This window comes from Nycticebus coucang, chromosome 23 (genome assembly GCF_027406575.1).
Source record: "Nycticebus coucang isolate mNycCou1 chromosome 23, mNycCou1.pri, whole genome shotgun sequence".
Lineage (NCBI taxonomy): Eukaryota > Metazoa > Chordata > Mammalia > Primates > Lorisidae > Nycticebus > Nycticebus coucang.
The window spans coordinates 25,682,810-25,709,392 of record NC_069802.1 but is presented as its reverse complement, the minus strand read 5'-3'; the positions used below and the strand labels follow the sequence as shown (position 1 = coordinate 25,709,392).

Genomic DNA, 26,583 nt, shown 5'->3' with positions numbered 1-26,583 from the left:
TATTTCTAGAAAAATAGAAAAAGGAAATATTTCCTTAGTAACACCCCTAGAGGGTGCTTTTAAACTTACTGATGCGTACATAGCTATTAAAAAGTTGAATTTGCCTAATGTTCAGTTTCTAGTGTTTAACAAATTAGTTTTAAACAGGTCTACCAAACACTTGCTACTATCACTAGAATTCAGTTTCAACTGCAGCTAACATTAGGATAGATATTTTTAGGCTACATAGATAATACCAAGGTAACTAAATTTCACCTATCACTAGTATGGGAGTAATGAGATAAAAGAAAACGTTTTTGAATCAAGTTCACATCCATTAGCAAATAGTTACAGTTATCTCTACTCTGTATAAAGGGTAAACCAAGGATAGATAAACCAATAAGCACAGAAGCTTTAAATATCTTAACGCATAATATACTGAATTCTATAATATACCATGTATTAAGGTCCTAAATGCTCTCCTATTAATAACACTTCATCTTAAAAATATCATTTAGAGATTACAACACTATCCTACACTAATACTTACCTAAGCAGTTTTTTACCTGATGTATTAAAGGTACTACAAAACCTGCAGTATTTTTTTGCTACAGTTAAATCTATAAATGACATTTATTATGAAATACTTCTGGAAAGAAAAAAATTTATAAGCAACCCAAGCAAATGTATATAGAAAGATCTTACTTAAAAGAAATGAAATATTATTGATTTTCTATGTCCTTCGTGTATATTTAACTTAATTCTAAAAGACTTTTCCCTAGAGATAAACTGGACTGCCTACCTGAATGCTAATGTCAGCTATATTTCTAGAATAAAAATACAGAACTTTACACCATAGTTCAAGAAGTTAATGGGAAAAAAAAAAGTTGAATTATATTAAGCATTATCTTTCTTTTTTTTTTTTTAAGACACAGTCTCACTTTATGGCCCTCGGTAGAGTGCCGTGGCATCACACTGCTCACAGCAACCTCCAACTCCTGGACTTAGGCGATTCTCTTGCCTCAGCCTCCCGAGTAGCTGGGACCAAAGGAGCCCACCACAATGCCCAACTATTTTTTTGTTGCAGTTTGGCAGAGGCTGGGTTTGAACCCACCACCCTCGGTATATGGGGCTGGCGCCCTACTCACTAAGCCACAGGCACCGCCCAAGCATTATCTTTCATATGGCCTTTTGCAAACTGATTTGCAGTTATGAAACCCAATATCTAGCTTATCTCTCCCCAGTCCAAAGATGTGTTTAATTTTCTTAATTTTAAAGGAAAAAAATCTTATGTAATTATGTCTTTTGAACATACTATTTCATGTTACAGAATAAGATGAAAATGGAACTTCACGTATCATGACAATATGTCTAACAAGGTGAGTAATAAATCAAAAGGGAAACATAAATAGTCTAACATTTCAATGATAACATGAATGGATGGATGGACAACAGAGTGTTAAGTAAATATTCAAGCATACCTATGTCCTTATTTGAAGAAAACAGTATAAAATATGATTGCCACTGCCTGTGGCCTGCTGAAAGGGCCCATGCACACAGAGCAGGCCTCTCCTGGGAGGCAAAAGTAATGCACTCCAGCAGCCGAGGCCCCACATCTGCGCCTGAAATCTGCCACCTCCGTAGAAATCCAGTAACTCCACTTTCAGGGCTGCAAATCTACTAACGTTTCCAAACTCAGCTCTGCTATAAGGACACTGTTTGCACTTAAGTGTTTGGTGTTCTTTTAGGACATGGTTTGTCCTCCAAGCTGCAGCTCACAAATTCCAGCCTTGGAGAAGCCACAGTGCTGTCATTCCTCTTCTGCACTTGTCCAATTCAGCAGATATGTGCAACAATAAATGATTACCTGTCGGCCCTATTCAGCAGAGCGCTCTTCCAAAAGGAAAGCTAAGCAGAATAATGGGAGCATTATAGAAGTGTCTGGGAGCAAAATAGAAGTGTGGATAAACTTCTAAGACTGGTCTTTCTTTTTGCATAGCAAAATTCAAAGAAACAGTCTCTTACATTTTAACCCCTTTTCTTAAAGCCCTCTTCAGTTAAATTCATGGTTATTTCTCCCCTCAATGAAGCAAATGTGTTGATCAGGAAGGGGCTTAGGACAAAGAGGCTCAATTCACACACAGAGTTCCATTCTCTCTGATCCTTTCACCCTTCAAAAAGGAAGACTTGAGAAGGAATAGCTTCAAGCTGAGTCTTGTCTGTCTCTACAGTGAAAAAGATAAAGCTTTTTCTGAAGAGATAGAGCTAGATGAAATAACCTCTAAAAATATCATTGTGGTGAATAAGGGCACAGAATAAAAAAAATCCTAAGTTTTCTTTTAACACTTCTTTTTTAGTACGCAATAACACCAATAATATAAAAAGGAACTCTCAGTGATGGTATATAAATAGCTTTAGCTGGAGCAAAATAGCTTTGCCTCAGCTTCTCCAGAGCTAAAGCAATAAACTATCACGATTAAATTTCCACAGTTCAAAAGCAAGTCCATTTAAACAGAAGAGGCCCTTACTTCTGAAAAAAATCCAATAAAAAAACAATAGTTATGCTACATATATGCAATTATGGTTTATGGAGGACATCCACATTTTTCACAGAAAGATCTGCCTATTGAATAAAGTTATTAAAGAGAAAACTTTTACTCACGTATAATAATAGAGTTCTCAAATGAGCATTTGAATACTTTGAAAATTACTCTTCTAGATAATCTCTGTTCTAAGTAACTTCTAGGCATAGACTTCTAAATAAAACCAATTAATACATTAGAGAGGCTTTGTGGTTTTACATACCTCCCCAGATAGAGTGGAAGGGTCACGAGATCATCATCTTTATGGCTCAAATGCCTAGCACAGAGCGAGTGATCACCCCCTCACCGATGGATGAGAGACTGGAAGCAGTGAGAAGACAGTAAAAACAGTGAGAAAGCACAGAGGCTTCAGCATCACACAAACCGAGGTTTCAGCAGCACTCCTGTACTTTCATTTGATACTTGGGCAAGTACTTAACTTCTCTGGGCCTCAACTTCATCCATAAAAAGAGAATAATTTGTACCTCATAAACTTGTTCCCAGTATTACATGAAATAATGAATATAATGTACCTTGCACAGGTCCTGACATAGAGCAGGCATTCATAAAAATGGTAGTTCCCCACTTACCTACTTTTCCCCTGGCCTAAGAGTTTTCAGTTTTCAGGATAAAAAACTAACATCAGCTAGCAGGACTCCTACAGACATGTGTTAAAACACTGCTGCTATAATCCTGTTCTGATCCTGTCTCTGTTTATTCTACTTTTTATATATAGATAAAAGGAAAAGAACAAAGTCCTGGATGTTACAAAGAGCATTACCTTTTGACATCTGAGATGGAGATACCCAATTCATGAATACCACTACAACATAAAATTCTCTCATAAAGTGTCTACCCAGTGATAATAAAGAACAAAGTCCCAATGAAATGGAGCTGCCTGCTGAATTCGTTCACCAGCTGAGCTACACATCCCTGCTGGCCATTCTCAAAGCACAGGGATTTTCATTCATACCAACCAAAATGTCCACATGCTCTCAGTGGAATCATCTACAAGGAGCTAAAAAAATTTAAGTCAAACCCTAAATGTCAAAAGACAGAAGAATCAATATATAACCAAAATTCTTTTTTTTTTTTTGGAGACAGAGTCTCACTATGTCACCCTCAGTAGAGTGTTGTGGCATCACAGCTCACAGTATTCTCAAACTCTTGGACTTAAGTGATTCCCTTGTCTCAGCCTCTCAAGTAGTTGGGTCTATAGGCGCCTGCCACACGCCTGGCTATTTTTGGTTGCAATTGTCATTGTTGTTTAGCTGGCCCATGACGGGTATTCAAACCTGCAGGCCTGGGTGTATGTGGCTGGCACCCTACCCACTGAGCTATAGGCACCATCCCCCCAATTCTTATGATTTCAAAAAGAAGACAAAACATCCCTAAGACCAACACCTCCAAAATTCTAGGTAAGTAAATTGCTTTTGCGGGGCAGGAAGGACTACTACCAGAAGTACAGTCCCTGTTACATACAGCAGGTAATCCCTATTCCTTTTCATGTTGAAAACTATACACATGTATGAAGTGTTTCCATAAGAACTGAAATTTATATGGAAGTCAGTATAAAATACTGTTTGCTTTCTGACACTTTTCCAGAAAGATACTTATTCTGTGTAAAGTAAGACTGTAACAACATTTGACCCAGGCATTCCCAAATACCCTGTGTTAGTTCATTCAACATACATTTGATAAGCATCTAGTATATATCAAGTAAAAGATGTTAAGAAGAGAGGGATGAATGGCAAAGTCCAATGGGGGGGCACTAGTTTACCCAACTACCCATAATAAGACACCTAATGGTAATTTTTCAGAAGCATTCACTCAACTCTCTGTTCAACTTGCAAATTAAATAAGTTTAACAAAAAAACTACTCAAGTCTTATGTGAGTTTATTATAGCAATTATTTCATATTATTAACTATTTATATCTACAATTCTAATCTAGGAACACACGAGAAATACTAAACAGCATGCTTATTTAGCATTACAATAACAACATGGAAAAATCTTTAAAGTTTCTTAAATAATAAAGTATACTTTTAAAGTGAGACTGACTTAAAACTTTGTCTAATGGTCTTACTGTCAGAGTTATAATATATTCCATTTATTTAGTTTAAAAATATAATTTGAGGCAGCGTCTGGCAGGGCCGGGAGGGGCTGGATGGACAAAGACACCGCTAATGAATGGGCGTCCGCCCGCACCGTCCATCGTGCACAGCCGGGCGGGACCCACGCTCCGAGGTAATACAAAAGGACCACGTATGTGCTATCAAGATGGCAAGCATCCTGTGTCTAAGACAAGAAATAATCTCCACTGCATATATTTATGTCTACACGATGAAATATTTAGTTGCAGAACTCCTGGAAAGCAGTGATCTGTGCTCTAAGATGATTTGCTTGTATGAGCTACATGGTCTATTTTTCAGTGATATTTATAATCAGCCATATTCATAGGAACATCCTGAAAGATGGAATTATTATGAGAAAGTGAAGATAATCTACATTTGGGGGCACAAATGAGCATTTGGATCAATTTTCTATTAACCTAAGATGATGTTAACATGATGAAGCAGCCAGAATAGTTATGGTCAGTCATGGAGAATAACCTGGAAACTAGTCCCAAAGGGGATGGTGATTTTGTTTCTGATAAAATACATTTTAAAATCAAAGATGATGATGAACCAGTTCCTACTCATAGTTTGGAAAGAGTGGACTTTAAGCAAGAGCAAGAGAGCCTGAGGCAGGCAGACAGCAGCGATGAGCATGCCGAGACCAGAGAGATGGGCTACCCCTGGGAGTCCCCCCGGGAAGTGCCCCTCTGCGGAGAGCGAGGCTGACCACGGGTCTCTGTTCTCCGGGTACAGCAGCTTGCTGTATGACGCGGCGACGGAAGCTGTGACTCAGAGCCTTCTCCCCGGCCAGAACATCAGCTCCAGGAAGAAATGGCCAACTTGGGAACACTTTTTTATCTCCCCTCGGGATAATACTAAAGCAGTATGTATGTACTGTATGAAAGAATTCAGCAGGGGTAAAAATGAGAAAGACTTAAGTACCAGCTGTGTCATGAGGCACGTGAGGCGGGCACACCCCACCGTGCTCATTCAGGAAAACGGAAGCATCTCCGCTGCATCCTCCTTTCCTTCCCCTCCACTCCTGCTTCCGCCACAGCCTGCAGATGCAGATGACCTCAGCACCGTACTGTCACCCATCAAACTCGTCCAGAAAATGGCACCTACAATCCCATCCCCTGATGGGATAACAGAGGAATCTGTGTCTGTAGTTTCTTCTGAAGAAATCTCCTCTGACATGTCTGTTTCTGAGAAGCACAGCAGAGAGGAAGCCCTGGTGGGGTCATCTCTCCATCTCCCCACCTCCCTATCCTCTATTATGAAGACACTGCAGAGAACATAGCAGAGAAAAACCTTCCACTCCCCAAGAACACCTCGGGGTTCAGAAGGTCTGCTGTCTGGAAGCACTTTTACCTGTCGCCTCTGGACAGCTCCAAGGCCATCTGTGTCCACTGCACGAATGAGTTCAGCAGGGGGAAAAACGGGAAGGACCTGGGCACCAGCTGTCTCATCAGGCACACGTGGAGGGCGCATCGCCTCATCGTGCGGCAGGAAAACGGGGGCAGTGGCATCCCACCCCTGTACTCTGCCCCTCCCACCCTGCTGCCTGCCCTGCTGCCAGAGAGGGGTCTGAGCTCCGTGTCATCCAGGAAAACTGGTCAGAGAGTTCCCTTCTGCCTCCTCCTCCCCCATCGGCCGGCGGAGGATCTGCCACTGCACTTGAACCCTGGAGATGCCCTGATAGAAGCCGTGTCAGTGTTGTCATCCTCCGATGATGTTGGGGAGGCCTCGGTGTCCTCTCCTGAGAAGCAGCAGCCCCATAGGTTGAGACCTAGATTGTTTGAATCTGGTGATGTCTTCCAGCAAAATAAAAAGGTCATGAAAAGACTGAAATCAGAAGTTTGGCATCACTTTTCATTGGTCTCCATGGACATTCTCAAGGCAGTGTGCAGATACTGCAATTGCGTCATCAGCCGGGGGAAGAAGGGTAACATGGGCACGAGCTGTCTGATGAGACACCTGTACAGACGCCACCCTGAAGTCGTCGGGAACCAGAAGGGCTTTCTAGGTGCAAGTGTGGCAAATTCCCCTTATGCTACTTTGGCTTCTGCAGAAAGTTCTTCCTCTAAATTAACTGACGTACCAACAATGGCCACAAAAAATAATCAGGTTATGTTTCCTGAATAGCAAAAAGACCTCAAAGCTGTGGAATCACTTCTCTGTTTGTTCTGCAGACTCCACTAAGGTTGTGTGCTTGCACTGCAGCCAGACGATCAGCAGAGGCAAGAACCCCACCAACCCGGGCACCCTGTCTCCTGAGACACTTGCAGAGGTTCCACAGCGGCCATCTGTGTGCCACTGAACACAGAATTATCGGGAGCTTCCTCTTTTGACGACACCAATGAGAAGTTTTATGACTCACCCAGTTGCCAAAAAATCACTAGTCTCATAGCTGAAATGATCGCACTTGACCTTCAGCCGTATCCATTTGTAGACAATGTTGGCTTTAACAGGCTGCTTGAATACTTGAAACCTCAGTACTCCCTGCCCTCCCTGTCTTACTTCTCCAGGACAGCCATCCCAGGTATGTATGATAATGTGAAACAGATAATTATGTCACATCTGAAGGAAGCTGAGAGTGGAGTGATCCACTTCACTTCTGGAATATGCATGAGCAACCAGACCCGAGAGTACCTGACCCTTACCGCTCACTGGGTCTCTTTTGAGTCGTCAGCCCGCCTGCAGTGTGGGGACCACCACTGCTCAGCACTTTTAGATGTGTCACAGGTTGACTGCGACTACAGCGGCAACAGCATTCAGAAGCAGCTGGAGTGCTGGTGGGAGGCCTGGGTGACCTCCATTGGCCTTCAGATTGGCATCATGGTGACGGACAATCCAAGCCTAGGGAAGACGCTGAATGAAGAGGAGCACACGAGCGTGCAGTGCTTCAGCCACACCGTCAACCTGATCATGAGCGAGGCCATCAAGAGCCAGAGGATGGTGAGAACTTACTGAGCATTGCACGGAAGATACGTGAACGGGTACATCGGTCACCCAAAGCAAAAGAGAAGCTGGCAGAGCTGCAGAAGGAATACGAGTTGCCACAGCACCATCTTATCCAAGACGTTCCATCCAGATGGAACATGTCATTTCACATGCTTGAACGACTCACTGAACAAAAAAGGGCAATTAACGAGATGTCGATCGAGTGTAACTTCAGAGAACTGATCAGTTGTGACCAGTGGGAGGTCATGCAGTCTGTGTGTCACTCCCTGAAGCCTTTTGATGCTGCGAGTCAGGAGATGAGCACCCACGTGTCCACGCTAAGCCAGGTCATCCCCATGATCCATATCCTCAACAGGAAGATCGAGATGCTCTTTGAGGAGACGATGGGCATCGACACCATGCTGAAGTCCTTGAAGGAAGCCATGGTGAGCCGGCTGTCTTCCACCCTCCACGACCCCAGGTACATCTTTACACTGTTGAACCCTCAATACAAAGCCTCTCTGTTTACAGAGGAGGAGGCGGAACAGTACAAGCAGGATTTGATCAGGGAACTAGAAATATTGAATCCTACCTCAGATGACACCCCTGCCTCCAATGGGTGTGATGCAGGTTCTCCATCGAAAGACTCTGCTGGAGAGGAGGACCTGTGGTCTCTCATGGCCAAGGTGAAGAAGAAAGGCCTAAGGGACAAGCTGCCTGAAGACATGGTGCTCGCGTACTTGGAGGAGGAAGTGCTTGAACACAGCTGTGACCCGCTCACCTACTGGAACCTGAGGAAGTCATCCTGGCCAGGGCTGTCCACTTTGGCTGTCAGATTTTGGGGCTGTCCCCAAGTATCGTCCCTTCAGAAAAGCTGTTCAGCATACCCACTGAGAACAGTAGCTTTGGCCAATCCAGGCTCATGATGGAACATCTTGAAAAACTTATCTTTTTAAAAGTGAATCTTCCCTTAATATACTTTCAGTATTGAAGCTCACGATGGAGTCACCTGACTAGAGATGTTGTTGCTTTGTAGGCATTAGCAGTTGGTACCAGGGGCTGTGACTGCCCAGGTCCACGTGCGGCATCAGCCAGGCACTCTCAGGGCCACTCACAGCTCTCACCGTGACGTCTGCAGGTGCCTTTCTCCCACTCCTTCAGGCCAAGTATTGCGGTTTGTTTTTTAAGACATCTGCTAGAAATAGCTTGTCTTGTCAACTATGAAATATGATGACTGGGTTTTAATTCATAACTGTAAAGTTTTTTTAAAGTTGGGGTTTAGTAATTTGTTTTACTAGAATGGCAGAAAAGATGTAAATAATTTTATTCTGTAGGCTTTTTACTCGATTATGTAAAAAACACAAATCAGGTACTGTATTTTAGTTAAAACATTGCTTTAATTGCAACAAAACAGCTTTTGCGGCTGTCAGATGAAATCTGTAAATAGGAGGTGGAGGTCAAGCCATCACTGAGCAGTTTTTAACTGCAGGCTCTAAAGTATGTCAAGGAGTATAGGGAATATTCTGGAAGGTAACTGTTTACTACAACAGAGACGTAGCATTTGAAAACAAAAGTAAACGTGGCTGTGTCATGGACTGTTAGTTATGTGGTGACTTGATAATGAGAATTTCCCATTTCAGGTTTTTGCATTCAGGTTTCCCACGGTCACTTAACTCAGAGAGATCTCAACTGTTTATCACGAGCTCCTTCAAAATTTAATCCAAGTCTGTAAATTCTTGCTTATTGTTTAGCCAGTGCATAATATGACGTGTTTATAGCAGATGGTCTACTGCTGAATCTCCATGCCTCTGATTTAGTGTCTCTACGCCAGGATGCAATCTTTAAGATGTGTGCACTGACCCCCTTGTTTGATCAAATTATTGATCAAAAAATTGATCAATTCTAAAATTCTTTTTAGAAGAGATGGCTTACTAACAGGGAGGAAGCCCACTCTATTCCAGTTGTAAGAATAGCCTTACGTGTTTAGATTTCTTTTTATGATAGGGAAGGTTCGGCCATCACTGGGGTATTTTAGAAACCCCAGGATTTCAGAATGAAGTATCAGTTGTCAGATTCTTTTAACAACTGTATCTTCAGAGTTTTTGCTTTATCTTAAAAATGTTAAGTTTCTCATTTCAATCCCATTAAATAATCTGAGTGAGACACATCACTCATTTACCTATCACCCTTTAGAAAAGTTGTTTTGTTAAAATACTGTACCTATGCTTAATCTAAAGTTGCATCGACTGTTTTGATGTATTTATAAATGGTGAACTCAGATTTTGAAATTAAACTTTTTATTTGGAATTTCTAAAAAAAAAAAAAAAAAATTCAATTTGAGAGAGAGGATCAAGATGGCCAAATAGACACAGGTCTTTTGTGCCTCCTCCATGGAGAGGAACTGGAATAGCAGAGTCTCGTACTTCAAATAGATCATCTGGACGAGAACACTAAGATTCACCAAGGAGTGACGGGAAGCACCAGAAGTGGGTAAGCAGAAGGTTCAGAGGTCTGGTAGCGTGATTCCTCCTGCTTTGTTTTTATTTCTGAGTAATGTCTTAGCTATTTGAGTTTTTTTCTGATTCCATATAAAACAAAGTATTTTTTCAACATCTTTAAAGTATGACAGTGGAGCTTTAATAGGAATTGCATTAAAATTATATATTGCTTTGGGTAATATGGACATTTTTAACAATGTTGATTCTTCCCAGCCATGAGCATGGTATGTTTTTCTATTTGTTAACATTTTCAGCTATTTCTTTTCTTAGAGTTTCATAGTTCCCTTTACAGAGATCTTTCACGTCCTTTGTTAGATAAACTCCCAAACATTTCATCTTCTTTGGCACTACTGTGAATGGAATAGAGTCCTTACCTGTTTTTTCAGCTTGACTATTGTTGGTATATATCAAGGCTACCGATATATGAATGTTGATTTTGTAACCTGAGACGCTGCTGTATTCCTTGATCACTTCTAAGAGTTTTGTAGTAGAATCCCTGGTGTTTTCCAGACATACAATCATATCATTTGCGAAGAGCAAAAGTTCAATCTCTTCCAACAGCCAAATCTTAATGCTCACTCTCTTAAACATATCAGTGGCACTGGCTATGTTATCATTCCCTCCTCCTTCATATACAGTCAGCCCACTGTAGTTACCGGTTCTGACTCCCCGGATGCAGTCAAGTGTGGATCAAAGATATTTGAAAAAAAATAAATAACTATTTCACACAGAATAGTAGACAAAGAGCTTCTTGTGGCCTCGAAGGCCCTACATGATCAGCCCCACCTCAACTCCCACAACTCCCCTTGTTCACTTTGTTCCAATTTGTAAATTACCATATGCCTTGTACTGGATTATAAATTACAGGCCAATTCCCAAGATTTTAATATTCAAAGCCCAGAAAGTAACTCTTTTAAGAAATATTCTAAAGTCTGTCAGAAAAAGAAGTGGCCTGAGATACCAATTGTTTCTTTCACAAGTAGGGAAATAAAAGCTTCAAGTTCAAATAACTTTTCCAAAATGACACAACTTGTTAAAAGAGAGCTAAGACGCACTGCCATCTGAAACAACTAAACTGTCATATAAACACATTACAGGTTTTCCTCATCCACAAACAGTAATCATCTGACATATGGATAAGTTTCCTTAAAAGATACACTGAGCTCTTCTCTTGGCAACAACAATCAACGACCATGATTACTTTTTAGAGTTTATACTAGAGCTTTCTTCTTTTTTTTCATTCTATTGAGACAGAGTCTCACTCTGTTGTCCCAGCTAGAGTGCCATGGCATGAGCCGAGATCACAGCAACTTCAAACTCCAGGGTTCAAGCAATCCTCCTGCCTCAGCCTCCCGAATCGCTGGGACTACTGGCACCTGCCACAATATCCAGGTAATTTTTCTTTTTAGTAGAGACAGACAGGGTCTCGCTCTTGCTCAGGCTGGAGCAAGGCTCTTGCTCAGCTCTTGCTCGCTCTTGCTCAAACTGCTAAACTCAAGGGTTCCTCCCTCCCGCCTCAGCTTCCCAGAGCACTAGGATTACAGGTGTGAACCACTGTGCCCACCAAGAGCTTTCTTCTTACTGTATATATATGTGTTGTTAGATTTACAGAAGTATAATTCACACACAGTAAACTTTCAGGTGTACACCTTTTAAGTGTCTACTTCTATGAATCTTTTTTTTTTTTTTTTGAGACAGAGCCTCAAGCTGTCGCCCTGGGTAGAGTGCAGTGGCATCACAGCTCACAGCAACCTCCAACTCCTGGGCTCAAGCAATTCTCCCGCCTCTGCCTCCCAAGTAGCTGGGACCTCAGGCGCCTGCCACAACACCCAACTATTTTTTATTTTTTTTTGGTTGCAGCCGTCATTGTTGTTTGGCAGGCCCAGGCTGGATTCGAACCTGCCAGCTCAGGTATATGTGGCTGGCACCTTAGCCGCTTGAGCCACAGGCACCAAGCCTACTTCTATGAATCTTAACAAACATGTACAGTTATGAAAACATTCCCATTACCAAGATATGAAACATTTCATGATATTCACAGAAGTTCCCTAGCCTCTAGTAGCCACTAATCTTTTTCTGTCCCTATATTTTCTGCCTTTTCCAGGATGGCATATAAATGAAATTATACAATATGCAATTTTTTATGTCTGGTGTCTTTCATTTAGCATAATGAAATCAGTAGTTTGTTCCTTTCTAATGCAGAGTATGGATGTACCACAATTTATTTGCATTCACCAGATAATAGATATTTGAGATGTTTACAGGTTTGTGCAATTATGAACAGAATCATTCAAGTACATAGACTTTTATACAGATAAATATTCATTTCTCTTGAGTAAATAACTAAAAGTAAGATGGCTGGTTTATATAGTAAGTATATGTTTAACTTCATAAGAAACTGTCAGAGTGTTTTTCAAAGCGGCCGTATCATTTTGCATTCCTACTATCATTGTCTAAGAATTTTACTTGCTTAAGATCCTTGCCAGCATTTGGTACTGTTAGTTTTTTGTTTTTTTTTTACATCCGTCATTCTAACAGGTGTGTAGTGGTATCTCATTGTGGTTTTAACCTGCATTTCTCTAATGACTAATAACTTTGAGCATCTTTTCCTATGTCACTTAAATCTTAGGAAACATCTCACAGTAAAACAATTACTTGTCATGGACTGAACTAGTAGGAGGAGGTAAAATAGGATATAATATTTTTAAACTTCAGTTATGTATTCCTAAGGTTATTGGAGGATATACACAATAAAATTAACATATATGAAAATGTTTCAAAATATGTAAAGCACTATTATAAATCAAAGGGGCTACAATTGTTATTAAGTGCTAGAAAGTTACATAGATATAAAAACCATAACATGGACCTCTAGCTCTCCCAAACAGGAAATGAATAAAACACCTTAATCTGACCTGCCAACACCATCTCTCGCTCTATAATTTTGGAGTTATCTTGAATTAACCTAGTTTTCAGTATTAGAGACAAAGTCCAGTTTTCAAGCAGAAATACCACTTTTATTTTCATAGCCAAAATAATCAATGAGTTCACAGCATTCTAATAATGTAATGGATTAATCCGTCATTTTAGTATGACAAGCTAGCTAACTTCTCACCTGATTCTTCCTCCTGTGACAAAAATCTCACACCTAAACAAGTCTTAGGCTTCTAAAAACTAATAATAAGACTTTTCCATTTGTCTTTAAAGAGCCTTTACCTTTAAGCAATACATGAATTGAATTTTACTAAAATGGTAAAAAACCCAATGCAAGAGTTTCTAAAAAAAATCACCTGTCCAAAATTCCTCAGAATACCTGGACAGATGATAACTAATTGAAAACCACCTAGGTCAGTGGTTCTCAACTTTCCTAATGCCGCGACGTATTTTCATTGTTACAAAGGGGCTGTGACCCACAGGTTGAGCACCACTGACCAAGATGGTTCCAGATCTGAATAAATCCCCTAGGACTATAGCAGAAACCTATACTCCCAATGTAATAAACCAACAAGTAAAACACCAATGATTTGGAACACTATTCTAGTCAAGAATATTATTCTATGCCTAAAGGGAAAGCTTACCTTTCTTTCCTTTAATAACTTCTTATAGCCATTCGATCCAAGTGATAATAAAGTAATAAGGATATCTAAAGAAGGTGAAGCCGAGGCTCTTCCTGAAATAAAAATGGACAAGTTACATTGAGGAGGGTAGGCTGGGGGGAGGGAGAAGCTTTGGAAATTAAGATTTATTATAGCAGTCTATATAGAAATAGATTTTTGTTAGTTACTTTTTTTAAGGAGCAACTTATTTAACTTACCTGGATACATCTTGCTGATTTCCTGAATGAAGGACTCATTAAAGCCAGCAATTATAGCGCCACCTACTGGAACCATGAAATTTTTGTCCAAGCTCTGAACAAAAGCGTCTATTCTACCAACCCGAGCCCCCTAGAATCAATGTAATATTACTTATTAGTTGCTAGGCAAAGAGACAATAACTCCTATTAACAAATAAATACAACAAAAAATAAGTATATGTTAATTATAGATATATTAATTATTTTTTGTTTAACCATTTCACAATGTATACACACATCAAAACATCACACTATACATAGCAAATAAAATTTTTGTCAACTCAACCTTAATAAAAAATAACTAAAAAGAAACACCATTAAAACAATGCACAGAAATCAAAAACAGGTCAACAATTTGTATTTTCTTTGCAATAGTGCCACTAAAATGTTCCTTTAGTATTAAACTAAATTTCTAAGTGGTGCTCCTTACAGTAGGAACAGCACTTTATCCTTTACAACCTGCTTTCACACATAAATCACTTAATCTTCACAACAACCCTCTGAGGCAAGCAAGGTTTCAATATCAGTTCGGGTGGAAAGTTTACTGAAAGAGAGAGTTACATGAAAGAAAGAATGAATTCCTCCCACGCCTCTCATCTGTGATCCTTTATTTGACAATAAATTCTACAGTAAGTCCTATAATTATTAAGTAGTTTTAAACACCTTCTGTGAGTTCAAGAGTGACCACCATGATCTAATGACTGTAGCCACCCAGGCTGCCTGCTAGCAAACATTTCCGTGCCTCTGTGATGCCTGAGCAACCTACTACCTATATGACTACTTTAGGCAGCCAACTCTACTCCTACTACCACTCAGATAAGACAGAGAAAAGGGGCGGCGCCTGTGGCTCAGTGAGTAGGGCGCCGGCCCCATATGCCGAAGGTGGCGGGTTCAAACCCAGCCCCGGCCAAACTGCAACCAAAAAATAGCAGGGCGTTGTGGCGGGCGCCTGTAGTCCCAGGTGCTCAGAATCGCGTAAGCCCAAGAGTTAGAGGTTGCTGTGAGCCGTGTGACGCCACGGCACTCTACCCGAGGGCGGTACAGTGAGGCTCTGTCTCTACAAAAAAAAAAGAAAGAAAAAAGAAAATTTTAAACATCAACTAATGGAAATTTTATTTACACACACTCAGCAATTTTAGAAGCAAAATTTCTATATAAGTCATGTTCCTTAATATTACAATCTTAAACAATCTCATTCCTCTGCAAATGAACTTCAAGTGAAAATCTAATATTCTGGTGAAAAACTGAATACTTACCTACTAGGAATGTAAAAACTAAGCTCTGGTCCCCATCCAACATAGTCTATGACCTTCTGTCTAATGTGCTTCAATTTTCTCCTCTTAAAAATAGAGATATTATCTAAATTTCAACTGAGATAGTTTTTTTCTTTATCTGTAGCCACAGATTTTCAATCTGTACTCACAATCTACATTCCTATTAATATTATAACCACATTTGACCTTCATTTTCACACATCCATATCTCAGGGAGAAAAGCAGCAGCAGATAGGTGGTCTAATCTGAGAAACCAGATCCAGGCAACAGGCAGAAGCAGCCAAAGCAGGGACGGGGAGCCGACTACTCTGAAGGCTATCGCATGACTGTTTCACTCTTTAACCTTTCCCTGTTACCCTTCTTTCTAATTTCCTAATTAACTGTGATCAGAGTAAATCCCACCATATCACAGGAAAACAGAGAGAAACATAGGATTAATAGAATGAATAACTGAAAAACACAAAGTAGTGCATATAAAAATAATGTGAAAGTCAACGTTGCCTTTTTATTAACATTTATGTACTGTCCAAGGATTCCTCAGAGAACCATGATTATAATTTGGGAGCAAAAGTACTAACAGAGGAATCTGTGCACCAGACTTTTCTAGAACCCTTTCATCACTGAAACATAGAAAGCATTTCTATGGCAAGAAAGCAAACAGGCCAGACCCCACCTCAGGAGTAATACACAGACCTCATTCCCGTGCTAAAGTCAGAGGCTACTCAGTAAGGGGTGGGAGAGGAAATCTACTCTAAGGAAGCAAGAGCTTACACAGAATAGGAAACACAGGAACATGTTCTGTGAAGTAAAGGGCTGCCATTTCTCTGTTTATTCACTTACTAATTTATTCACAGAGCAAATATTTGAGCACCTATCGTCTGCCAAACATTGTTCTAGGTTCTGAGGATGATGGCAGTGAATAAAATAAATAATTGTTTATATAAATTATGACTGCCATGATTTACTGAGTGCTTATTGTGTATCAAGCACTATTCTGTGCATGTCACATTGTAATGCACTTAACCCTCAAATAACCATAGGATGTAGATGCTACCTACCATAATACCTATCCTACAGATGAGAAAATGAAGGCATGATGAAATTAAAGTGAAAGTGTCCGAGATCAGACATATAATTAATAGCACAGCTGGGATTCAAACCAAGGCAATTAAAGGTCACCCAGGCAATCAAAGACATAGCAGAGACTAGAATCTACGTAATCTGGATAAAGAGCCCGTGTTTAAAAGATAAAACATTAATTCCTATGACCCTTCTGTCTTCCAGTGTTTCAGGCCAAAAGCCTATTTGTAATCCCTGAATTCCCATTGTCTCATAGGCAATATCTAGCTCACCAGAGTACCTTATAAAACCCACTCTCAAAATACATCTGAATCCCACCGTTCCTTACCACCTTCACAGATACAAGCCTGGCCCAACCCACCAACATATTCAAATGGGCTGTGGCAACAGCCTTCCAGTCTTGCCTCCCTAAAGTCTATTCCCCACAAAGCAAATTATCACTCTCTCTTACTCAAGACGCTCCAAGGTCATCATACCAAAAATAAAATCTCACATCTATAACACCAAATCTTTACCACCCTTCCCCTCATTCACTATGATCCAGTCATACAGGTCTTGGTATTTCTCACATATTCCAAGCACACCTCTGTCTCTGTACCTCTGAGCCTTGGCCAGTGTGGTTGGAGAAGAGCAGCTGACAGGCAGAGCCATAGCAAATGAAAACAGAGAGGCAGCAGAGGCCTCAATATGCAAAACCTTGTAAGCCATATCTCTTATTATATGGGGAGCATAGCCATATTTTCAAAATCAGAACCTAAAATAGATGGCTAGGATCTAGTTGAGGCATATAAAAAGACAAAATCACAAAAACCTGCCAACTCCACAGCCATATACTAACATGTTTATAAATGAAGTCATTTCTAGGCTAGGATAATAAGGTAAAATGATTCCTTAAGTATAGAATAAAACCATCAATACAGTTTTAAAACGACTATAATCCAGTTCATTAGAAAAATAGGACCTTGGTATGAATGGGATATTCTCAGAAAGTTAAAAGCTATACTACTGAGGTATTTTCTACGTTGATTCTAGACTACCAAAACAATTAGTCCAATTACTACCACACTATCAAAGAATAATAACTTTTACTGAAAGACTATCAAATGTAAGTTTATAATGCTCCTTTAAGTAAAGGGTGCTAAATAACTATTTTTAGTATATGAAGTTGTAAGAAAAGTAATCCCGTAATATGTTAAAATCTACTTCTTTGACATAGCTCTTAAACCCTCTTACCTGCTGAATGAGGTGCATACACTTTGAAGACTGCACTCCATAAGCATTGTTGACTATATGTGGGACCCCGTAATTAGCACAAATCACAGCCAGTTCTTCTAATCTACAAACATAAATTCAACCGAAAGACATATTCACACTGGGCTTTATAAATTAAAGCATGGAAATTTCTTTTTTAATAGTTATCCTAATGTACATCAGGGGAAAAAATGACAAATGCTAAAATTTCCACTGCAGTATTTTAGCATATAATTCAGCAGCTTGAAAATGCATAGCAAGCACTTTAGAATAAACCCCAAAAAGCTTTTAAATTAATGTTACCAATAAATGAGAAAAACGTATTTATAAAAATTTATGCTAAGTGGTAACTTTTAAATCATTTAAAATATTTAAAATTTTTTCCTACATAAAAAGCCAGAGAATTATTTATAATGACCCCTCCAAGGTAGCATGCTCTTTTTAAAAATGTTTTTGGATGCTTATCATACTGAAGTGTATCTGCAAAATAATCAGCATAACTGGAAATGTTAAGAAATCTCACATTAAACAACTCATAAAATAAAAAATGCATTTTCAGATAGACTTCAATATATTAAAACATACAGAACGTTAAAATGTTTCAGTACCAAAATAATGAAGACTTTCCAACAACTTGGATACTAAAGAATCTTTTAAATAGCTGCTGGTTTTAAATCCACTCTGATCCTCTTTTTTTCATTTTATACTTCCCAATTTTAGAGTCTAACTTTATGCAGAATAAGGTAATAAATTTCAGTCAGAGCATAATAAATAGATGTTCCTTCACAAAACCAAACAATACTTGTGACTGAGGTCATTTTTTTTTTTTTTGTAGAGACAGAGCCTCACTTCATTGCCCTTGGTAGAGTGCTGTGCCATCACAGCTCACAGCAACCTCCAGCTCCTGGGCTTAGGCGATTCCCTTACCTCAGCCTCCACAGGCGCCCGCCACAACGCCAGCTATTTTTTGTTGCAGTTTGGCAGGAGCCAGGTTTGAACCCACCACCCTCGGTATATGGGGTCGGCGCCCTACTCACTGCGCCACAGGTGCCGCCCAAAGTCATCTTTAGCTATGAGGCCACGGCACTCTACCAAAGGCAACAAGTGACACTGTGTCTTAAAAAAAAAAAAAAAAATTTAGATTTTTAGTTAAAAAGAAAAGATTTAGTTTTATAGTGTGAAGAAAACTAAAAATCTATATCTTTTTTTTTTTTTTAAGACACAGTGTCACTCTGTTCCCCTTGGTAGAGTGCTGTGGCCTCATAGCTCATAGCAACCTCAAACTCTTAAGCTCAAGTGATCCTCTTGCCTCCGTTTTTCATTTTTAGTAGAGACCAAGTCTCAATCTTGCTCAGGCTGGTCTCAAATTCCTGAGCTCAAGTGATCCACCTGCTTTGGCCTCCCAGAGTGCTAGGATTATAGGCACAAGCCACCTCCCCTAGCCATTTTTTTAAAAACATTTCCTTTAACTGAATTTCCCCTACAATACTCTCTAATTCATTAATAAAGACAAAAGATATACCCATAAAATTAAGACTATAAAATAATTAAGTTTGATGTAAAAAAACCCACAATGTTTAATTTAATAAAATCAGAAATTCAAACATAATACTATACATTTGCCTAAAATTCACTCTTCAAAAATATTCATTATATAATTCTTCTAAACAGTGGCAAATAAGAATTTTGCAGATCAATAAAAAACTCCAGAATTTTTTTCAAAAGGAAATAGTACTTGAAAAATACTTAACGCTATACCAGGCACGCTGTAAATATTCAAAAACATTACTCAAAATGAAACAAAAACAAAAACTAATCGAACTAAAGCAAATATTCATATGCTGTTTATTGAAGTGTGACTTATTTTTATCACATTATAAATTTTCCAGACATCAAAACCATCAACAATGAAAAAATAAATGTCTAATATTTCAATACAAATTTAAAATCTGATTGGTTAGCAATGAATAAAGCAATAAGGCATATGCCATGTAATCTTGAAATAGCCTCATGAATGTAACAAGGGAAATTTTCAAGAGCATGGTTTTAGAACTGTCTCTTAAAATTTGCCTACAAGATAATAAAAACCAGCATTGCATTCATTACTGCCAAATAATGGAGTCCATGAATTAAAACCAAAGTCTAACTTGATGCTACAGAAAATGTCCAAAGTCAACAGAGTTCTCACAAATTATTAGCAGTTCTGTTGAAAACATTACAATGAAACATAATAAGTTATTGTCAAAATCAGAAATCTATATAATTAGACCCAAGCCTATTACATTTTCAGAATAAAGATTTGTGGCAATTCTTTTGAAAAACAAGTATTTGGATTTTTTTCCTTTTCACTTTTATTTTCTTAAATATTTGCATTATTCTCAAAATGCAGACAATCTATGCACACACCTAAGTGTACATTTGAGTTAATCTTCCAATGAAAAAATTTCAAACAGAATAATCCTAAAATTTTCAACTTAAAATCTTTTAATACTGATGATAATCTCTATATATGAAAACCAACTATAAGATCAAAGCAGTGGAGACAACAGTGAAAACAAGTAAACACAACCTTTAGCTTAGGAAATAAACTTCTATTAAATCATGAGCAGGAGCAAGAAAACAGAGGGCCTCCACCTACTCGGGTGATAAACGGATCATACTAGTTGTTTTTCCTTCTTCTACATCAAATGTTTATCTTCCCAAGTCACTTTGGTATTTCTCCACAAGGTCACTCTATTCTCTTAGGACAGCCCATTCACCTACTTATTACCAAACGGTAGGCTTACTTGAGAATTAGTATATCAAGTTTTATTTAAAAGACTAATCAACAGCTAAAGGACAATATTCACAAATCATTTACCTATCGGGCACCCTCGGAGCAAAACAGGACGTAGTAGAATGAATACACAGAATGTTATCAGGCCCAAGTTCCTGGACTTTAGCCTCCACTGCTTTCAGGTCTGTGCGCAGCTCGTCACCTTCCAAAACATTCTCTATCACCACAGGCTCAAAACCTAGCCAAGCCAATCAGAAATCAAAATGTTAGTATTAACTAAAATAAAGGAAGACCCTGGAATACTAGGAAAGTGTAATATTCTACACAAGAATTCTAAACAGTTATTTTAACCAATGAACCTTCCTTTAAGACCTGACTCAATTAGTTAAAAGAGAGTTAAAATACTGTAATGTGAAGGCCAACCAGACAATTAGGACTACAAATCTATGTATTTAACAATATGATATGACAAGCAAAAAGTAAGGAAAACAATGTAAGATATCTATAAAAGTAGTAACACAGACACTGATAAAAAAGACCACGTAGTCCAGTTCAATTTCAGTCCACAGAAAAGTCTGCTCATGCTCTAGTAATATTTGTTTTATTTCAAAGATAGACATACAAAATACTGTAATTCAAAAACTGAAACAAATGAAAATCAGCTTAATGTTTTTTCTTCTAAAGAAAAACATAATGAATTTCAGTAGCCCAAAGATTATTGATCCCATCTCACAGCTTATAAAAACCTTCCATAATTTAAGTATAAAAACTGTTTTCAAATTTTCAACTCAAAAAGCACACTTAACATACAGTCAATGGTCCCCCCACAAATAATAATTCTATAACTTTTTATCGTGAATATTTAGGTATCCATGAACTCGTAAGTTGTATAAAGCAGTATTTATAGAAGATTTTATATCTTATACCACATTTTTTTTAAAGGAGTAAGAAACATTTCATTTTTCATTTATCTAACTCTGTCTCTGAGACATAAAAATCAAGAAATGTAAAATCCATGCAGACAAAAAAATTAAGCCCTCCCAGCGACACTGATAAGCTGAGCAAGCTGAAACTTGCATAGGTGAATCAGAAAGCATGCTGTTGACAGTGTTTCTTGGAAGTGAAATAATGGTCCATAACATAGTCTATCTCAAAACTTTCATACTGACCCATGTAAAATGTTTAAATTTTCTAACTGTAATGGTTCAAACATCAGATAGAAAGTGCCAATAAAATACACATACATTTTAAGAAAGGAAAAAAACTTTATTGTCATGTTCAATACATACTGATAACAAAAGATCAATACAAGTCACATTGAGCACTTCTTGTAATTGCAGAGGTGAAGCATGACTTGAGTATTACAAATTTAATACAGTTTTATTTCTTTCTTAATATGTGTATACATTTTTTGGCCCCTTCTGTGTTTGACACTTCTTTTACCTGCAGTGATCATGGATTTAAAGCAGGACTTCTGGTCTATTCGTGGCCATATAATATACTTTGCCTTTGGTCGTTTGTGTCGTAACGTTAAGAAACACAGGGTTAGACTCATACCAGTTGCCATAGGAACTACGAAGCAGTTGGCCACTGTATGGACACCTACAAATAAGAAGTAAAACAGAAATTAGTTATCCCATTGAAAAACCAGGACCTTTCTTATAAAAACCAGACCCCTTTTCTACACTCAGTCTTAGGAAGCTCACTGCCAAATTCATGCTCTGGCTCATAGCTCTGATTTTCTATCTTATTTTACAAGACATTTATACCTGTGTCTTTTCAAAAGCCATTTATAGTCTTTTAGGAAAGAGACAGTAATAAAAGAAATTTGGCAAAGGTGTGTATGTCGAGTCAGCCAAAAATATTATGATGAGTATGGTACATACCAGCCAACTTTATGATGTCCAGGACCAAAGAATTGGTAATTTTGTTCAAAAGGCTAGAGCCCGCAGCTTTTGGTTGCACAGCAGAAATATCACCTGATCGTCCAATCCCATGAATGAACCTAAACAAAAAATGAGCCAGAAGCTGGACAAATAGATTCAGTGTTCTAAGTAATCCAACGAACAGGCATATAAATGGAATAATCAAAAAACACCAGAAACAGTATTTGTCTGTGTAGATATATTTCATAAACCAATAATGTGAAAATGTCCTATTTAAATTGAAACAATTTCATCAATTATGCTGTAGTAGCTAATCCCCAAAGGCTGCCATGATCAATTCTTTTTCTCCCTATGCCCTCATGCCCACACGAAGAAACTGAGTCTAATTCCTCTCCACTTGAATCTGAGCTAGCCCTAGTGCCCTCTTGGCCAAGAAGAATCTAGGAGAAATGATTATCTGGAACTTTCTCATGAGGTCAACAGAAACCTTAGTTTCCACCAGTCATCTTAAAGGGTTTGCTGTTGGGGTGCTCACTCTTACAATCCAGCTGTCATACTGGGAGGAGCCCAAGACACAGAAAGAGGCCATCTGAACCCCCAGTCATGTGAATATGTTACCTTGGATGCACTGCCCACTTGAACCTTCAGATGACTAAATTCTCTGCCAAGTTCTTACTGCAACTGCACAAGAGATCCAATGCAACACTCAACCTGCTGAGCACAGTTAACCCACAGAACTATGAGTGCATTGTAATAGTATAATAATAAATGATTGTTTTAAGCTACTAAGTTTGGGGGCAGTTTTTTTTTTTAATTTTTTTTTATTGTTAAATCATAGCTGTGTACATTAGTGCAATCGCCTGTTACCCATCAGTTTTTTACACAACAGAAAATTATATTCTCTTTTTTCTTTGCTTGCCCCCTAGCCAGAGTAGTGGGTTAAGTTCCAACAGGAATGAGCTAATGTTTCAAATATTGCCTTAATTTTTAAAGAACTATATGCTCCTTGAAAATTAGTGTGCATATCCACTCACTTTAAATTAGACGATGGTATACACTATTTAAAGATATCTCTGAATACTCTTTAAAATAAAAAATCCTTTTGTAATTTGAGCAATTTATAATTTATAGTCATATAGATCAGATAGTCTATACAATGGGATCATCACAGAATACTAGTGTTGTATTCCTCACCACTGAAATCTCACATACAAAGCATTTTTTACATATATAATCAACTGTGTTTATCATCCCATTGTTCGTTTCTTTTTTTTTTTTTTTTGTAGAGACAGAGTCTCACTTTATGGCCCTCGGTATTTTTTTTATTTTTTTATTTATTTATTTTTTATTTTTTGGCTGGGGCTGGGTTTGAACCCACCACCTCCGGCATATGGGACCGGCACCCTACTCCTTGAGCCACAGGTGCCGCCCCCATTGTTCATTTCTTTGTTTGTTTGTTCTAGAGACAGAGTCTCACTTTATCGCTCTCAGTAGAGTGCCGTAGTGTCACAGCTCACAGCAATCTCAACTCCTGGAGTTAGGTGTTTCTTTTGCCTCGGCCTCCAAGTAGCTGGGACTACAGGTGCCCGCCACAATGCCCAGATATTTTTTTTTGGTGGTGTTGCAGTTTGGCTGGGGCTGGGTTCGAACCCACCCCTCTCAGTATATGGGGCCAGCACCCTACCTACTGAGCCACAGGTGCCCCCTAGCCCATTGTTTGTTAACCGTGAAATTTTCATCCAAGTAATATTCACTATCATTAGTTTTGACAGGTACCACATATTCCACAGAAAGGTTGTGGGACAAAAAAATAAATGATCATATCTGAAACAACTACCAATTAAATGGCTACTAGAACTGATGAAAAGCTTGCTGAAATAATGAAACAGAAAAAGATAGCTCAATAATCTAATACCTTTTCCTACATCTTCTGCTACTGAGAGGTACTTATGAGATACAGGTGAGACATAGGTGAATCGTGTTCTAAAGTTCTAACTATAAATCATTCTTTAAAAAACCCATGAATGTTAGAAAAGAAATATGGAAAACTATAAACAATCTTAACATTTTAAACTCTTACAATCAAATACGTTTATTTGATTAAACATTCTTAACAGAATGTATAGCTTGTGTTTTAACCACCCCGTATGTAGCAGGGGAACCCCACACACTAGAACTTTCATGCAACTGTCTTTGAAAAGCACCTGCTCACATTCAATTGTTTCCACCTCCCTGTTGCATTTGGCTTACACACCATTTGAGTAGGGAAGTGGTTTACAGATATTTTGTAATTTAATAAAATGAACACTGCTGTCATTATTTTTTAACCAAAAAGGGGGGGGTTATGTTTTCACATGCTATTTTAAAAAATACCTGTAATGACGACGAGCAACTAATGAAGATGCCACTCTCCCTTCCCTTTCTCCCACACCACAATTGCCCAAGAAATTGTTGCTGTCCATGATCGCAAGTTCATGTAAAAAGAGTTCAAGTGTACTTTCATCCCAACCATCCTCTGGACATTTGCCCTTAAAAAAGGAAAAAAACAAAAAAAAAACCCGTATAATTATACTTAGGAAAACCATCATTCCCTAGAAGCCTATATCAATGAATTTTAAAACTTTTTAACGTATATTCTAACATGTTCCTTTCTTTCTAAAATTCAGACATAAATTCAGTACTAATAAGAAGCCTCAAATAGGCAACACGTTTGTTACATTTGATTACAATTCTTGGATTGCAAGAAGTGATGATAAAAATATATACGACGACATTTACTCAGATTTTAAAATTTCACCAAGTTAAAGTAACTGAAAAGCAGGACACCATATCCTCAAGATAGATTTTTCAAACCAGGGTGTTATGACAGGGGGTCATCAAACTTTAGAGAAATTAAAGTTCAGGAATGCTGGCAGGAGCAGACCCGAGAAGTTCCAGGAAAGCATCCTGGCTCGAGTTAGCACATTGCGGTTTACAAACGTCCAGTGTTCCCCTGTTCTTTAGGAGTGGTGAAAGATGGAAGGCGAGAACTTTGCCCTTTCCACAAACAAAAAGTAAACTGGCACTTTCACTCCCTTCCGCATCCCGAAGTTGGAAAAAACTGGACTCATAACCCGACCTCACACACCCGCTAAGAACACCCCTTGGGTTCACTGGCTTTGGCGAGGGTGAGAAGGAAAGGAGTGAAGTCAGCTAGTGCGAGCCAAGCTGCGACAGCCTCCGGGGACGAGTGTCAACCAGACAAGAGCGGCCAGTGCGGCAGGACCCAGCCCCAACAGGCGCGCTGGGCGGAGCCGGAGCCTCGGGGTCGCGGCGGCTGGGGAGGGGACCGACACCTCGGTACCTTCTCCAGAAGCAGCCGTATGAGGTGCTCATGCGAGCGACGGGCCTCACAGCCCTGCCGCACGTAAGCCGGCGACACCAGCCGCTCGCCCGCCGCGAAGCTGTCGCTGTTCATGGCAGAAGACACTGTGGCGACATGCGAGAGAATAATCTCCACTCGCCAGACACACCACACAACCACAATGCAACTCGCAACCTGGACGGTACGGCAGGGCCTTGGGACAAAAAAAAAAAAACCACCACCAAGTGTTTCTCCCTCCTGCACATGCGCGCACCTTCGTAACTAGGACGCCAGGAAGTTCCAGTGTTTGAGCATGCGCAAGGGAGTCTTTGGGCACGAGCAGAAGGCGGGACTGGAATTAGCCCCGCCTCACCGTGTCTGATTGGTCTATTAAACCTTAAGGTTCGCGAGACAAACTAGAAGGAAAGCCTGTGCGCTGGTACAGTCCCCGGGAGGAGAGTAAGGGCTACGTGCATGGGCTTCTCTGAAAAAAGATTCTTAAAGTGCTCTGTGTTCCAATCCAATCGGATAGTTGAGATCTGCGCAGAGGCTGCACCTCATCCTTACTAAACTGTGTCAGATTACCTTCAATTAATTTCAATTTAATACTGCCTGACACTCCTTTATGAAATAGCAGTACCCCGCCCCTTTTCTCTTTTGCACTACAGAATTTTTAGCCGTGACACTATCACCCGCCCCAGGATGAGACATTTGTTTATATATTCACAAACACACCTGTGAATGTAAACTCTCTAAAGGCAGGGCCTTGGTTTTTGCTGCGGTAAACCCTTCTCAGGCACTATATGTCCTTACTCTTGATGTGGTTGCAGAGGTTTATTACTCTTATCTGTGGCAACAGCTGCTGCTAAGAAAAAGCAAAACAAAGAAACAAAAAACTCTTGTCCATACTTCTGCTGAATAGTTCTAGGTTCATCCCTTGATTTCACCATCCCTTTCAGCCTGCTAACTCTTAGGATGTTGCTACCCTCTTCCTCTCAC

The 26,583-nt window shown here is 39.2% G+C and overlaps 1 protein-coding gene across 2 annotated transcripts in view; it reads right to left on the bottom strand.

The window, feature by feature from the left end:
- The window catches only part of SEPSECS (Sep (O-phosphoserine) tRNA:Sec (selenocysteine) tRNA synthase), a 32,597-nt gene extending 6,786 nt beyond the window's left edge, over positions 1–25,811 (bottom strand). The window contains exons 1-8 of one of the 2 annotated variants that reach the window (XM_053577784.1): positions 25,585–25,811; positions 24,615–24,769; positions 22,242–22,360; positions 21,799–21,957; positions 20,440–20,593; positions 17,562–17,664; positions 13,936–14,065; positions 13,700–13,791 (exon numbers count right to left, since the gene is read on the bottom strand). In XM_053577784.1, the coding sequence (XP_053433759.1) occupies positions 13,700–13,791; positions 13,936–14,065; positions 17,562–17,664; positions 20,440–20,593; positions 21,799–21,957; positions 22,242–22,360; positions 24,615–24,769; positions 25,585–25,698 (1,026 nt within the window). In that variant the 5' untranslated portion in view covers positions 25,699–25,811. Of the gene's footprint in view, positions 1–13,699; positions 13,792–13,935; positions 14,066–17,561; positions 17,665–20,439; positions 20,594–21,798; positions 21,958–22,241; positions 22,361–24,614; positions 24,770–25,368; positions 25,565–25,584 lie in introns of those variants that run through there. The other variant, XM_053577785.1, reaches the window with a different exon arrangement.
- Positions 25,812–26,583: the final 772 nt, after the last annotated feature.